We start from the raw sequence: 17,219 nt of genomic DNA on the forward strand, positions 1-17,219 counted from the left end.
TAAATGCACATATGAAACTTGTGGGTTTGGTACCTCAAAAAAGTTAAGAACCACTGATTTAGAGAAAAAGTTGTTGGATATTTGTTGTCTTATTAAAAGCAAAAAACACATTTAGTATTAAATCATAGGGCTGTCCAAACTACAGTCAAGTGGCTGTTTTCAGCTCCTTTATTGAGTTTTAAGGCTCCTGACAGAAATTAAAGAATCCTACAAATGTTGTGCACAGCTCTTGTTGAGTTAATTAAACTTGGTTAACCACAGCGAGAATTTCTACAGAAAGAATGACCCAAATCCTGTAATCAGGGTTGGAAATAAACTTCATTTTGTAACAAGGCACAACAGTTTTTATCAAGCTGAAGGCCTTTCTTTTAATAAAAATACATTTTTAAAGTTTTGGCTCTATGATGAGTTACAAAATCCTCTCCTACAAAAGAAGTCTGACTATTTTTGTTTAAATAAAATATCATAAACTTAGTTTGCTGTTAGGCAGGTGAAATATTTACATGTGTTTGGCTTTATTTTCAGCTTACAAGTCAAGAAAAAAAAATTAAATATAGGAAACAGTAAGACCCCACATGTAATAATAAATGTAACAGGCAGCTAAATCAATAAAATAGATATTGGCAAATAATGAAACTTGTGTTTACATGTAGATTAGCAACTGCTGCATAGTCCCCATGTGTTTTTAATTTTCTGTTTTTTTTTTTCATTATGTCATTTATTATTGTTTGCAGGAAAAGGACACAGCATGGATGAACAATTTGAATGACACAATTACAGACGAGGCTGGCTGCCTTTGGTTGTTTGCCAGATGGTGCAGGCTAAAAAAACTTAACAACAATAAAACAAGCATTCAAGCTAAAAACAAACACACACAAATAAAAAAATTAAATTCACATAAAGGGAGCACATGACCTTGCTTTATTTTTCAGTGTTTTGTAACTTAACAATCATGTGATTCATGTTTTAATCTTGTTTTTTAGCAGCAACTTGTCGAGAGCTGCAGCTGAATTTAGTAAAACAAACTGAAGCGCTCACCTTAAACCTTTCATGCATGAATGATGATCCCTTGCGTCAGAATTTTTCTCTTTTTTTTTTTTTTATTTCTTAAGGCATAAAAAAACGGTAGGGAAAAATTTTTTGTAAAAAAAAAAAAAAATATATATATATATATATATATATATATATATATATATATATATTTTTTTTTATTTTATAATTTTTTTTTTTAGGTGATCAATTATAATTTTCTCCAAATACAAAGTTGTTATTTGTATTAAAAATACAACAGTAGTATTATTCTTACAGGGTTATCTTATGTCACAATAATTTTTTTTCCTGCTGGAGTCGTCTATAGCAGAAGGAGGGACCGGGTGGGTTGGCATGCTTTTTTGTCTGTCGGCCATATTGGATTTTACAAAAATAATTTCTTACATTTGCAGCTGATGGCCAGTAGTTGATAGTGTATTTTATGAAGCATTAGTGTCCACTTCAGTGGTCTGTGTGCGTTTAAAACATAAAAATCCACAAGAAGCACAAGAAAATGGCTTTTAGATAGCTGTCCACTGTAGTGACCACCATGCATGAAAGGGTTAAACAGCACGGTCCCTTTAAGCAAACAAATAACCCTTTTCATTTTATAAAAATGTTATTTAATTTGCCCTGAATCTCGTTTGAAAGGGCCCCCGTTGTTTGAAATTTCACCTGAAATGAATTCACAGGCATAATCTGTACTTTTCTCAAATTATGGTCACTTGAAATAAAGATTTATGTGAGAAATTTATGGGCTTAACTCTGGGAGAGATGAGGAAGTGGAGTGAGAGGGAGTTTCCATCTTAAATGGAGACCGAAGCGTTTGCATCAGCCATGTGGGATCACAAGCTAAAGGTGTAATGCTGCTTTTAGAGCACCAGAAACATTCATCCATCCATTTTCTTTACACCCTTGTCCCTCTGTGGGGTTGGGAGGGTTGCTGGTGCCCATCTCCAGCTAACATACCAGGCGAGAAGCGGGGTCACCCTGGACAGGTCACCAGTCTGTCGCAGGGCAACACAGAGACACACAACCATGCACACACACACTCACACATAGGGACAATTTGGAGAGGCCAATTAACCTGACAGTCATGTTTTTGGACTGTGGGAGGAAACCGGAGAACTCGGAGAAAACCCACGCACGCACAGGGAGAACATGCAAACTCCATGCAGAAAGACCCCAGGCCGGGAATCGAACCCAGAACCTTCTTGCTGCAAGGCAACAGCTCTACCAACTGCGCCACTGTGCAGCCCACCAGAAACATCAGGGAAGAAATCAAAACAGAGACGTGAGTTCAGTAATCTTGTAAATATGGGTGGGATTAATTTGAGTAAATTCATTACACAGATTTTAATTTTAGAAGTAGTTAAATACTGTCTTTTCCAAAGCTGGAACCTTTGTTGCGTGTTTCTGGTACGGCGGTAAATCTGACGGACAAGCTACATCCGCAAAGCCGTGGATGAAAAAGCCTTTCGTTTGGGGAACACGGGTTAATTATTGCTTCAAAAACGATCTGAAGGGACTGCTGTTGTGTTCATGTTGTGCTAAAAGGTGTTAGCATATCAGAGAAGCTATTCAAGCCTAAAATAGCATCTCAATGCTAACCATGTTGTAGCAGCGCAAACGTCCTACTGACAACAATGTTCGCAAATTAATCCACATTTCTAAATATGTAATTTTAAATGAAGTTAAATTAGATTGTCAACATTCAAAAACTGAAAACTTTGCACCAATCTGACGGTTGAATGGCAGAAACTATGTTTGTTGTTGCGCTCACATGTCTATTCGCTCAATACTTTTGCAGTAAAAAGCTTTTTTGATTCAAATATATGGTGTACAATTAAAATCTGATTAACTTAAACAGGTTAAAAACAAATATAATTGTTGCTCAGCTCGTGTGTCCATTTAGTAATTTAGCAATAAAAAAGGGGTTTTAAATTATAAATGCTTATTTTGTCGAGAAATTGGTTTCAGTTAATGCAATTCATTTTGATTAAGAACTACAAACCCTGCAATTAACTCACTTAAAATTTTAAATCAAGTGTTTATACTCTAATATTTATGCTCACGTTGTCAAATTGTTCTAATTCATTCTCTTCTCAGCTGGACATTTTCTTGAATCTCAGTAAGCTATTTTTATGAACAGCACAATGTAATTTTTATGCTGTTAATTTGCCTTTACTGTCTTTTCACAGATTATTTTTATATTTTTACATCTGTGTGAATCCACATGCTTTGGCTTTTCTTTCACTTTGCTGCTGGCACACTTGAATTTCTCCTTGAGGAATAATTATTCCTTGTTATTTCTAACCTATTCCTGGTACCTTTTGACCTTTGCAGGTGTGGGTAAAGGTGGGATATTCAACAAGTTTAGGATATAGTTAGGGTGCACCGATTGCAGTTTTCCGGTTGATTACAGATCTTTTAAAACGCCTGACCTGCCGATTCCAATTTTGGCCAATATCAATTTTTTTTTTGTCTGAAATGTTGCTCAATATAGCAAGAACTAATAATAAAACATAATAATTAATATTATAATTAGCCAGGTCTATCAGTCAAACCGTTTTGACAGGAGAGCAAAAGAGGACAGTGGTTGATTTTTAGAGCTTTGCTGAGGTAGATAAAATCGGTGGATCAGATCGGCTTTACATGTAAACATCGGCCGATCACCGATCTCCCAAATTAAGAAAATCAGAACCAATAAATCGGTGCACCCTTAGGATATAGAAATAATCAAATTAGCTTAAACAGAAAACATATCAATAGAAAAATATTTAGTGTGAAATTAGCTACTCTGCATGTTATTTTGCTTGCTGAAGTCTTGAGAATTTACTTTTCTTACTATGAAGACAAAATATTCTTCTGAAAATTAGAAATAACTAATTTCAGAAGAAATAGCTCTTCTGATTTACCTTAAAGTATTTATTAAAATGAACAAAACAAACCCTTTACCTCCCATTTCGCCTGGATAAGGTGGTGTAGAGTCAGTAACGAAAAGCCAGAGTTTATTAAAATCACTTACAGGAAGTAAAATAAAAGGATTGCTCAGCACTGTGACCCGGTTCCTTCCCTCTGGGACAAACAGCTGAAGGAGCTCCGAGTGCTTCGGCTTCATTACTGCCTTTTGAGTCGCAGCAGGGTGAAAATGTTTCTTTACACGGCATGACTGATGTTTTCAAATCTAAGAGTCGGTATGTTTCTTAGCAGGAGGTAAAAAGAGTTCAATATCTTATTATTAGGAAATGCTAACTGATCATTATTGGCTTTATTTGCCAAGATTGTAAGATTTGCTACAAACAAGGAATTTAACTTAAGATGACATTTAAAATGTGTATAGAGAAAATTTTACAAAGTATTTTTGGTCTAGTTAAATCAGTGGTGTCCAAACTTTTTGTCACATGGCGCAAATCTAATTTCTAAAACTACTGAAAATCACAAATAACTTATGTATCAATCAATCAATCAAGTTTATCTGTATAGCATATTTCAGCAACAGGGTAGGTCAAAGTGCTTTATATCATAAAAAACTAAATTTCAACGTACAAATACAAAATGTAAAGACCTTTTTTACCTACAAAGCATGCTAATTTAACTAAACGAATAAAATAGATATTTTTTTTAAAGAATGAAGTGTGTACATCTGTCATATTATTGCGTATAGCCAACATTTTAAAAAAGAATTTTGCCTACTTGCATTATTAAAAGAAAGGCAACCAAAAAAAAAAAAAAATCAGAAAGAAAAGAAAATTCAGCCATAAGAACAGAATCACTTTTTGGATTATATTTGATGTATTTAGTCAGGTTTAGTTAATTAAAAGCAGATTTGGGTGGACCAAAGTTTGCTTTTGAGTGAAAGTCACTAAATAAATGTGTTACTATTTACTATAAAATTAAAGAAAATGGTTATTAAAATATAAATACAAGATTTGAATTTGTTTGCAATAATTTTACACAAATAAAAAACAATATTTTTTTTAAATTAACACCTTTGCTTGGCAGGTTGAATCTCTGCAGTCTTTGAATTGTAGTTGGCAGCAACTAAAGAATCAGTCCAGGGGCCACATGTGGCCCCCCGCCCACAGTTTGGACACCCCTGGTTTGTTTGTTTTGTTTTGTTTGGAAACTCTGAGGATAAGTCGTGTGAAAGCTGCTGAGGCGCAGAGAATGAGGAAGTGGCGCTCACCGCAGATCAACCCCTCGTCTTCTCCTAGCGGACAGTCGGTGTGGAAGTTACACACTTGGCTCTGATCGATGCAAACGTCCGAGTTCACGCAGTGGAAAGATTTTCCACACATGAGGTTCAGGTCCAGGGCCTCATCACCTGCAGTCACACAACAACTCCATGATTACTCAGCTTTCAAGACAAACAAGGAAACCTCTCAGTACGTAAATGTGACCTAAAATACAAGCGCTAAAACTCACCACTGAGATTATATTTGACCACATTTTATTAAACTTTAAGGCGGAACAGAGCCGATGAGTGTTTGCATATGGAAAAGAGAATTTAGTCCTTCACACTAGATGAATAGACTTAAAGCTACATCATGTAACATTTATTAAAAATGTTTTTTTTTTACATATATTTATAAAGACTGTCACCATGTTGTGAGACAAATAATGCAATGCACCATTCCCAGTCAGGAGCAACCAATCAGCGCCAGGAGGCGGGTCTTATTGTTGTTAATCACCTTCCTGTATGCTGCTCAATGTGCTAACAGTGGAAAAACAACTAATATGCTATGCTAACTAGCATTAGCATTTATGGCTGTAGCAAAGCAGAGAGGAAGGGAAGGAGGGGGAGCATGAGGATGATTGGCAGCGCTAAGACCCGCCTCCTGGCTCTGATTGGCTGTTTCTGACTGAGTGGTGTATTTCTGCAGTTAGTACTGGGAGCACTGGGAGAAGACATAAAAGTTATATACTGCAGCTTCAAACCATCCCCATTTTCTTCTGATGAATAATAAAATGTTCTTTCTAAGAATAGTTATACAGTTTAAGACATAAAGTCCCACTGCAGGTGTTTTTGTCTTGCTAACTCAGAATAAGATTAACAGACTGAACTCCGGAGGTGAGGTAATGCTTTGGTCCTGATCTTAAGATATGCACCGACGATTTAAAGCAGCGTCTCAAATTCACACGGCAATCCAGATCTGGACCCGACAGCGAGGAAATATAATCCCTGGCAACAAGATTTTAGAGCAGTGATGTGAAGCAGATGTTTAAAGAAACTGTGCAGGGAAGATCGTATAGACGGGGAACTTGAAGAATTTGGCAATTTGTGGATTTGATCTTTTAAGTGAGGGTAAGACTCAAGAGATCTGGAGGTTTTAATTTGATGTTTGAGCACCAGATGATTTGCATAAACACAAAATCTTACAAAGTAACTTTGCTGTAGATTAGTGTAAATATTTTAGTACACTTGAAATAAGACAAAACTAACTTACAAGTAAGTTTGCAGCAAAATATTGGAGCTTTTTAAAGTAAATAATTCCTTAAAAATGATGAGAAAGTACTAGTTCCACTTATAACATTGGAAAAATGTTTTGTTATAAGTGGAACTAGTACTTTATTAAATAAGGAAGTATTTAATAAAAATAAATCCTATATTTTCCTGAAAATTTACTTGTAAGTTAATTTTGTCTTATTTCAAGAGTTCTAAGATATTTGCAATAAAAACTAGACCAAAAACAGTTGGTAAGATTTTGTGCTTTTGCAGTGTAAAAAAGCAAAAAGATTTTTGTTATTTATTTATGTTAAAGAAGAAATTTCAGAAAACACTGACTTGAAAGTTTGAGCCAATAACCAATATTTCCAGCTGTTACACGCAGGTCTGTAAAAAAGTAAGATACCACTTAAAATAATTTGTTTCTCTGATTTCACTTTTTCTAGGTTTATGTTTGAGTAAAATTTACTTTGTTCTTTTATTCTATGAACTACTGACAGCATGTCCCTGAAATTCAAAGCAGTAATTTAGTATTTATTTGCAGAAAATGAGAAATGGCAAAATAACAAAAAAGATGCAGTGCTGTCAGAGCTCAATGCAAAGAAAACAAGTTTATATTGATTTAGAAACAACAATATTAATGTTTTAACTCAGGAAGAGTTCAGAAATCAGTGTTTGATGGAATAACCAGGAGGTTTTCACTGCAGTGGGCTCTTAGTTTTTTTCCCCATTGATGTACATTTAACAGCCTTTAAACAGTGAAAATAAACTTAATTGATGCATAATGTATATTTGCTGTTTGAACTATTAAATCAAGCTGCAACAACTGTTTTTAGAGGATGTCGCAAGTATTTGTGCAAGATCTAAACTGAGTTTCTAATGAAATTATTGAACATTTTGAACAAGGTTGCATAAAAACCAAACTGAGCTGCAGAATAAACACAACTCACCTGAGCCACAGTCGATGAAATCCAGAGAGTCCAGAGCCACAGCAGCTTCCCCTTCACCCACACAGGAAGTGTAGAGCAGCGTCACTTGAATCGGTTCATCCATCTGACCAATCACAGCTTTATAAACCTGCCATTCGTTCCTGGTCGAAGGACAGCAGAGAAAGGATTTTAGTAATTCATTTCTGGAAACTTCTGTAGTTGGAAACATAAAAATATAACTTAGATTTTTATTGTCCTGTTTTCAATCAGTTAGGATTACCAACATTTATTATGTTTACCAAATGACAGAATAATAACCTTTTTTAGAGGTTTTCTCAATAGTTTGCTGGAATCTTTAATAAACAGACATGGAGAAAGAAACAGGAAATATAAACAAAACAAAAACCCTGAAACTAACATAAACAAAAGAAAAAGAAATGTTACTCAAAGGCAATAATTTAAAAACTCAAAAAATGATAATTACAAATGGTCTAATACAAGATCAAAACACGCACATCATGATGCTGCCACCACGGTACGCTGTGTGAAGCTTTTTCCACCAAAACACTGATTACTATGAGCAAAAACTTCAAGATTTTTGACCCTGAGTGCATTTTTAAATTGTAACCTGGTTTTTAATGTTGCTTTCTGAGTGACGGCTTCTTCCTCTTTGAGTGGCATTTCAGGCCATGGCAGTGTCTTTTTATATATGATGTCTGGAAATATTTACCAATTTGAGCAAATAAAAGTTTCACCTTCAGGTTTCTGGAAATTTATACACTGCTCAAAAAAATAAAGGGTGTAACACTTAAACAACACAATAAAACTCCAAGTAAATCAAACTTCTGTGAAATCAAACTGTCCACTTAGGAAGCAACACTGATTGACAACAGGGACCCTCGTCTGGTCAATCAGTGTTGCTTCCTAAGTGGACAGTTTGATTTCACAGAAGTTTGATTTACTTGGAGTTTTATTGTGTTGTTTAAGTGTTCCCTTTATTTTAGTGAGCAGTATATTTTGCTGATTTCCTTACATTTTCCCATTTACCTCAAATTCTGTGAAATAACATTTAAAAAGTTTCAGAAAGTGACGTTTGCTCACTTCTTCTGTACGACATGAATGGCGAGCTGAATAAATGGAAACGCTGTGTGTGTGCGTGTGTGTGTGTGTGCTTCATAATGAAATTGCAAAGTCCATTACTGCAGAGATACTCATAAAGCCAGACTTACTGTACATGCCCATCCATCCTCTCTTCTGTCCTTACCAATTACATCTAAATAAATCTGCGGCCCACATCCAGAGACACGAATGCTTTTAGCTGGTCTAAAAATGGCTGCACTTCAGCATCGCATCAATAGGAAATACCTGCCTACGGTTTCCAAACAATACTCAAGGGTAGGTCTGTTGTTCCTCAATACACAGTTCTGCCTCAAATTAAATCTTCATTTTCTTAGCTCTGCTAGCATCTGCTGACCTTGTTCTCTCTGGAGGAATGTCACCTTTCTTTGTTTGAATCTGGACGTTGTTTACTTTCATTCTACTAGAGAAGCACAAAACAAACTAATGAGCTCAGAACAACATTATTGAGACAAAGTCGGACTTGTTCATGGCTACCTGTGGGTGTCTGGTCTCCTCTGGTTGAGAACCTCGGAGTGAACGATCAAATCTGACAGCAGAGGTTTGATCAGGACCGTCAGGTTGCCCAAAGTCGGACCGGACTCATAGAGAGCAACCTGCAGGATGCACTGTCTGTTGCTCCCAGGCAAGACCGGACTTATTATTTGGTGCTCACATTTCTCTGCATCAGACGGACTCAGAAGAAGAAAATGCCCTGAGGGGACAAAACAAAGAAGAACCATCTATTTAGATGTATTTTAAACAGGAACTATGTTGCAAAATTTTGCATGTATTTATATTTCCATTTGGGTTTCTACTTTGCAAAAATACAACTTTTTACCAAGCATTATTGTCTAGTTTCTACTACTCTTGAAATAAGACAAACTACAAAACTTCTCAGCAAGATATGGAAGCTTGTTTTAGGTTAATAAAGCCTTAATATTTATGAAACACTCAAAGTAAAAAGAGATTTTAATATCAATGTTTGAGTATCAGCTGATTTAGAGTAACTACACTGAAAAAACACAAAATCTTACCAAGTAATTTTGGTCTAGATTAGTGCAAATTTTTAGCATACTTGAAATAAGACAGAACTTAACTATTTCAGCAAGATATAGGAGGTCGTTTTAAGACGATAATTATTTAATATTGATGGAAAAGTACTAGCTCCACTAACAGATTATTTCACTTATAACAAGACATTTTTCCTATAACACAAATAATCTGGCAATGGAACTAGCACTTTTTCATCAATGTTAAGAAATTGTTTACTGAAAATAATACCCTATATTTGCTGAAAATTTACTTATAAGTTAGTTTTATCTTTTTTCAAGCATACTAAGATGTTTTACAGAGTGCTGCTTCTTAAAACAGCCCAAACGCTTAAATAAACGCACCCAGCTGGTTTCTTGGCAGTAATTTTAGGTTTTCCTGGCATCTGGAAAATGAGCTGTTTCAAAAACCTTCCAAATGTAACGGCACAAATCAGCAGGCCCAGCCTGTTACCTAGCAACCCCAGCGGAACTCTGCCCTGCTACCCAGCAACCCCAGTGGAACTCTGCCCTGTTACCCAGCAACCCCAGTGGAACTCTGCCCTGTTACCCAGCAACCCCAGTGGAACTCTGCCCTGTTACCCAGCAACCCCAGTGGAACTCTGCCCTGCTACCGTGGAACTCTGCCCTGTTACCTAGCAACCCCAGTGGAACTCTGCCCTGTTACCCAGCAACCCCAGTGGAACTCTGCCCTGCTACCGTGGAACTCTGCCCTGTTACCCAGCAACCCCAGTGGAACTCTGCCCTGTTACTCAGCAACCCCAGCGGAACTCTGCCCTCAGCTAGCTACCCTAGCTACCCAAGATTTAAAGTGACAAGAGACCCTAAAACAGCTCATTATGAAATGAGCTCAAACTGTGACTAAAATATAATTATCTAAGAATGATTATGTGTAAAAATGTAAAGAACATGTCAGTCCTATCCTAACCTGTTCAAGGAAGCATAATAGGTCACCTTTAAAACATCTTAGATCTCACATTTGGTCAAACTAAAATGAGCGAAATGCAAATCGATAATTCATCAGTGAGTCTCACCATCAGATCGGCCCAGAGAGTGATCGATTTCAGGCGTCGTCCTGGTGCCTTTGAGCTGCTGAGGTGAAACCACTGACCAGTCACTGTGAGTGTTGTTGTAAGTGAAAGTCCAGTAGCACAACGACTCAAAATCACAAGAAGTAACTGCAACATAATCAGGGGTTAGTCATCTTCAGCATGAAACGCTTTGAACAAACCTTTTATTTTCAGAGAGGAGTGATTATGCAATTTGAAACTGTGATAAAAAAACAAACAAAAAAATTATTTTCTGCCTGAAACAGAGGATCTAAAACATGGCCCGGGGGCCAAATCTGGCCCACCACAGCTTCTTATGTGGCCAAATTACATCAATATGCCCCTCAAGCTTTTCACAAATCTGCAAGATTCACGCAAATTTCACACAAAATCAACAGAACCCCACATTTTTTCTGATTTTACTGCAAATTTTTCTCAAAATTGGTCAGAAACATTGGATTCAAGTCACAGCTGCCTCAGCCGTACTAGATGTCAAATTATAGTCTGTGATTAAAAAGTCACATTTGACATCATAAATTAGTGCAAATATCGTAAAAAAATTCCTTGCAATTAAATTTCTAAATTAAATTTCTAAATTAAATTTCTAAATTAGCACCACAAAATCTGTGATTCTGAATGCAAAACCACACAAAAAGAATAAAAACCCAGGCGGGATTGATCAGTGTGAGAAGATGTTTTATTTAACTTTAAGATACAGTTATTGAATGATGAAACAAACAGCTATTTATTAATATTTTAACATTTTAATGGGTATCAATACATTTTGGTACAACTGGCCCTTTAAGAACATTCAGATTATTGATGAAAATGAAAATGAGTTTGACTCCTGTGACCTAAAGTATCTTTGGGTCACGTCAACAAGTGACAGCAGGATAAAGCAGGAGAGGAACTGAATAATTGAGGCAAAGTCTGCAGTGTAACGGGGAATATTTTGGTATGTTATGCTCAAAAAATAGTTAAAAAGGATTAAAAAAACACTTTACAACTCAACTGCTAGACTAAGTGTTTATTTGACACTTAGTGTCAAATAAACACTTAGTGTTTATTTGACAAGGTTTAGACACAGGTCAAGGTTTAGACACAGGTTTAGAGAAAACCAAACAGGTTTTCTCTAAACCTGTTTGGTTTAGAGAAAATCTACAATAAATTCAAACTGAAGCTGAAGCAGTTTTCTGTTTTAAAAATTTCCCCTGTCTTTCATCACTTAGCTCTGGAGAAAGGAAGATATAAATAATTTATAATCATCAAATTATCTTGACATCCGTGCCTCTGATGAATGAATGTAAACCTAAACTAAAAACAGGGAAAAGCACACAAAGCCGAAGCAAAACAGAGGTAAAATCTATGTTGGCAAAAGCAAAATAACAAATAAAAAATCAACTTGGTCCAACTCCACAGTGGGTGCAACACTTAAAAACATCAAAACATGTCAAAAACCTCATGATTAACTAATGTTTTACATAAGACGTGCGGCTTCACCCGACTTAAACTCAGTTTATGGCAGGCAGGCAGGTCGGCTGTAAAGCCTGAGTGGTTGTGAGTCTGTGGGGGGCTGATGAACAGGATCAGAGGAGGAACTCATTCAAGATGTCATGTGATTAATGAAGAGGAAACAGCCACCATAAAACTAATAACACTAAATCCCTCTGGTTCCAAAAAAACCCCACAGAAATACGAGACGTATCATTAAACTGTTGCTTCACAGATGCCCTCTGTCAACACTTGAAGCGTCCTAAAAATATCCGTCCTCTGATTGAAAGTGTTTCTCTGAGCAGCTTCCACGCAGAGTTTTCACGTAACAAAGAAGAGATGAAACATTAACTTTTAATGCAGACCATGTATGTTTCATTTCGGTTTCTTGTTGCTCAGTCCCCAGATATGCATTTGGAATTTATTTCAATGTTTTATCTCTTTATTTTATGAAGAGGGTCCCTGAATTTCAGGTCCCTTTTCATTGCATAAGGCACAAAAACGTAATATATTACACTTTATTTATTTATTTTTTGTCAATTGTATTGTCATGAAAAGCATTCTTGATTTTTCTGACATTTTAATTTTCCATTGATATCAAGTTCAGTTAAAGTCTAAAAAGATTCTGCAGATTTCTCCCCAAATATGCAAAATAGACATTTTAAGTATTTTTTAGTTTCAAAACTGGAGTAAACTTTGATTATTCAAATCCATTTCTGTTTTTTTTTTATTTAGTTTTTGAAAAGTTTCTAAATGATAAAATATGCATTATATATGTTGTAAATTGCATTGTAAATTTCACTGTTTGACATTAAATCAGAATAAACTGACAGTCATGTCAATAAATTTGAATATATATCCCTGAGTCCTGTTTTTCAGATTAAAAATATCTTAAAATAACAACATTTACGCAGGTATTGAATACTCTTTTTATCAAGTCCACATTACTGTAATAAAATGTGATTTTTGTTACTGATTTGATGTATTATTCTTATTTTAAAAGTCATGTTTTCATTAAACGTAAGGGAAAAAATTCTAAATTAACAGAAATAAAGGCTTTCAAACATTTATCGGAGAGTAAATAATTTATATGATTTGTTTTATTTAGTGGTTAAGTTAACTTTTCAATAATATTTAATTCATTGCTTGTGTCTGTGTGGAACAATCTAGTTTCAACACTATCTAAAATATTATGAATGTTGTGGCAAAAAACAGAAAAGATCAAATAAAAATGTGCATAAAAAACAATAAAAAGACATTAATTAGAAACATTAAAGAGTCAACAAAACAAAAAAATAGAAATATTGATCAAAGAAAATGTAAAATCTACTAATATCAACACAACGAAAGTTATAAAAACATAAAACAAGAAAAGACTAAAACTGTGCCGGAGCCTGGGGTCAAAACGCTCAGATTCACATTCATCTAATTATCTCAAATCATCGTCAAAATATTCAGTTTAACCGTCTGAACACATCAGTCTTACTCTGGCTGTCGTCCTCCAGGTGAGGCAGAAACTCGTCTGAGAAGTAAGAAAACGTCTGCCAGGCGTTGCTTACTGCAAACAAACAGAGAGGAAGAGACATTTTCCACTTTGGCTAAAAAGACAAACAACATTCTGCCTGGTTGGAGGAGAAAATATTCAAGTTAGATAAGGACTGAAGAGACGGAGCATCGAGAAACATCATTTATTAGCTGAATATATGCACAAACAGACTGAGCGCAGGACCAGCCGTCCTTCTTCACTACGTCCATTTCCTGCCAGTAAACAAAACCGTTCAGCTTCAATGTTTGTGTGTCACTTTATTTTCTTCTAAAGTTTTAATTGAAGTTTATTTCAGCTCTGCTTTTTGCAGAAAAACCAAAAGATTTCCAAACTGCTAAAAACTACTTGGAAGAGTAAAATATACAAGAATAAAAAATATGTTTCAGGAAGTCACATCAAGATTATGAATGTTCTCTAAATGGGCATTAGTGGCTACATATACTGATAAAATTACATGTTAAGATGTTAAATTATGAGTAAGCAGCTTTCTCTGCATTTAATGGGTGTCCAAAGTGCGGTCCGAGGGCCATTTGTGGGCCTTGGAATGAGTTTGTGTGGTCCTTGAAAAATGGTTCAAATTTGGCCTCTGGCTTATGGAGCAGAAACTGATTATATGGACACTTTTTAAAACTGTTTTAGGGTAAGATTTCCATGGCAAGTTCATATCTTACAACATGAATAATTTTTCTTTCATTAGCAGATGATAGCATACCACAAACATCCAACAACTTTTCACTCCGAAATTAAGGTTTTAAAAGAAAATTCTCATTTTTTTACTGCTGGAAATGAACCAAAAACAATTTATAGACCAAGAAAATAGAAAACAATTGGCTAAAAAAAATTAAATAAATGTAAGCATTACTGCTAATTTCATACTAATTTTGGTTTCAGTAAAAAAAACCCTAACTTTTTCAGTTTATTGTTGAGCAGGTAAGAGAGAAACAACATGATTTTTGCATGTTTTAATGGAGAGAAAAGGATAATTTTGTCCCCTGAAGTTTTTCAACTTGGGGATTTTGACCCTTTATACAAAAGTTTGGACATCACTGTCTTAAAGTTAAATACTATTTAACAACTTTTCATTTGGCAGAATGTAAAGAAATAAACACACAACTATTTATGTGTCTCTCTACAGTCCAAAACACCAAATAAAAAGTTCAGTTTGAACTAAAATAGACGTTTCAATCATTTAATGAGCATAAATAGAGATACAAACTTATCTTGCAGATAAAATCTTTCCTGATAGGCTGGTTAGGGTTCCTAAAATGAATATTTTACATGTGGTTTAGCAAATTATATATTATAAACCCTCAAAAATGAGAAAAGCTTTGAGCTACTGACTGAGAGTGACGGACTGGGCTCTGGACACGTGATGTGGCTTCGTCATGCTAACTAGCATGACGAATGGACCAAAGAGGACAGACAGGATTACATCTCTGCCACTTCAATCTGGCGCTGATCTCTGAATAGTAGCATGACTGTTTCTCTGCTGCCTGTAAGGCGAAGGTCAAACAAGTCAAGCAGAACAAACTGAGGTTTTCAAGAACAGCGGTTTTCCTTTTTATCCTAATCGGTTAGAGACGTTAATGACAAGGAGGTGAAAGGCGGCCGAGCTATTTATTGACAAATATGGAATGAAAGCTGCCTTACAGAGACTGCTGAAAATCTTAAAAATAAACTGGAAAATGTCAAAGATCTAAAAAAAGTGGGATAAACATTGACAGACTTTAATTGCCATAAAACCCTTTAGCAGTGAAGCTGCTCTACAACTTCTTTCTTTTCTACCACATTCAGTAGAAAAAAAAACACTTTTATACAAAGATATAATTTACAACAGCAACAAATGTGATGAGAACTCGAGGCTTTTAGAAAGTGAGCAAACATGCAGCTCTTTGATCAGAAACACAGAAACATTTGCAAATAAAAGTTAAGTCAACAAGAAGATTGTTTTGGTTTTGACTCAGAATCAATCAATCAATCAAATTTTATTTGTACAGCACATTTCAGCAACAAGGAAAAACAAGTTGTCTAAACATTGTTTTGTAAGTTCATTAATATAGAATTGTGAGTTTTAACTTAACCATATAATTATTTCACAATATGCAAGAAAAATCTGCCCTCATCTGGTGAAAGAGCCACATTTCTCTGTTATTTTTACTCACAATATCAAGTTAAAAAAACAACATATTTTACTTTATAATAATTTAAATTCTTGTTTCAAATTGCATGAACAACATTTCTGATCTGATAATGAATTTTATTAAACGTCACGATGAATCCAGCTCAGAAACATTTAGTTTGAACAGAACATTAAAATAAACAGGAGACAGATTAATGTAACACACTTCCATCTCAGGATACAGAAACATGCCGCTAAGCATTCTGGGAAATAGTTCCCACTCCTGTCTTTTTCTTCTTTTAGTATTTTTAAGTGCCAACCTAAAACTCTTGGATGTTTGACGAAATTAATAAAAAGTTAACACAACTAAGTTTATCTTTTGCAAATTCACATTTAGGCTCGAAATCTAAAACTCATTGAATTTATGAGACTTTAAAGAGAAGAAGATAGCAGACACAACTAAAAGTGGCTCAAATGTTTCACAGTCAAAGAGTAAACGTTGCAATTAGCTGCTTAAAAGTAGGTAAAACTAAGCAACTTCTAATAATATTCCACTTCCTCGTTCTGTTAGTGCCATTTGTTCTATAAAAGGTAAGACTGTCTGAATAGCTTCAACAGTTTCATTCAGCCGTGAAAGGACAGATTCACAACCTCTCTGTGTCTCACACATCCCCTAATTCATCAAATTCACTTTCTCTGCACACGCAAGTGGAAAATAGATACAAACACAGATGTGTTTTCAGCTGAATGATGCAGAAAGAACAGAAAATCAGAGGATCATGCCATGCACTGCTCATGTTCACAGCTAGCTAGCACGTATCTTTTTTTCAGCTAAAACATTCATTCATTCATTCATCACTGCAAAAACACAAAAAGGATTTCTGGTCCAGTTTCTAGTGAAAATATCTTAGTTCACTTGAAACAAGACAAAACTAACCTATAAGCAACTATTCAGCTAGATATAAAGGATTGTTTTAAGTGAACGATTCCTTAAAATTTCAGAAAAAGTACAAGCTTCGTTCTAGTTATTTAGAAGTACTACACTGCAAAAACACAAAATCTTACCAAATATTTTTGGATTTGTTTCTAGTTTTAAAATAAGACTAAACTACAAAACATCTCAGCAAGACATATGATCTTGTTTAAAGTCTACTCCTCCTTAAAACTGATGAAAAAGTGCGAAAAATGTCTTGTAATAAGTGAAATAATCTGTCAATGGAACAAATAATTTTTATAAATATTAAAGAACTATTTATTGTTGAAAAGTTATTTTTGTCTTGTAAGTGTAGTAAGATATTTGCACTGTAAACTAGACATAAAAACTTGGTAAGACTTTGTTTTTATTGGGTTTTCTCAACTTCAGTTGTATCTTGTTCTGTTATTCTGCATCTATAATGTATGAAGGAGAATTAAAAACATTGTAGATAAAAGAAAAAATG

The 17,219-nt window shown here is 35.0% G+C and overlaps 1 protein-coding gene across 2 annotated transcripts in view; it reads right to left on the reverse strand.

Annotated features, from left to right (window-relative positions):
* Positions 1 to 17,219, reverse strand: part of ltk (leukocyte receptor tyrosine kinase) — a 76,848-nt gene that overhangs the window by 36,857 nt on the left and 22,772 nt on the right. The window contains exons 2-7 of one of the 2 annotated variants that reach the window (XM_017302620.2): positions 13,602 to 13,673; positions 10,610 to 10,753; positions 9,022 to 9,238; positions 8,882 to 8,947; positions 7,429 to 7,568; positions 5,219 to 5,356 (exon numbers count right to left, since the gene is read on the reverse strand). In XM_017302620.2, coding sequence (XP_017158109.1) covers positions 5,219 to 5,356; positions 7,429 to 7,568; positions 8,882 to 8,947; positions 9,022 to 9,238; positions 10,610 to 10,753; positions 13,602 to 13,673 — 777 coding nt within the window. The remainder of the gene's footprint in view (positions 1 to 5,218; positions 5,357 to 7,428; positions 7,569 to 8,881; positions 8,948 to 9,021; positions 9,239 to 10,609; positions 10,754 to 13,601; positions 13,674 to 17,219) is intronic. The other variant, XM_017302621.2, reaches the window with a different exon arrangement.

The sequence above is a fragment of the Poecilia reticulata genome, chromosome 22 (genome assembly GCF_904066995.2).
Source record: "Poecilia reticulata chromosome 22, P_reticulata-male-v2, whole genome shotgun sequence".
NCBI lineage: Eukaryota > Metazoa > Chordata > Actinopteri > Cyprinodontiformes > Poeciliidae > Poecilia > Poecilia reticulata.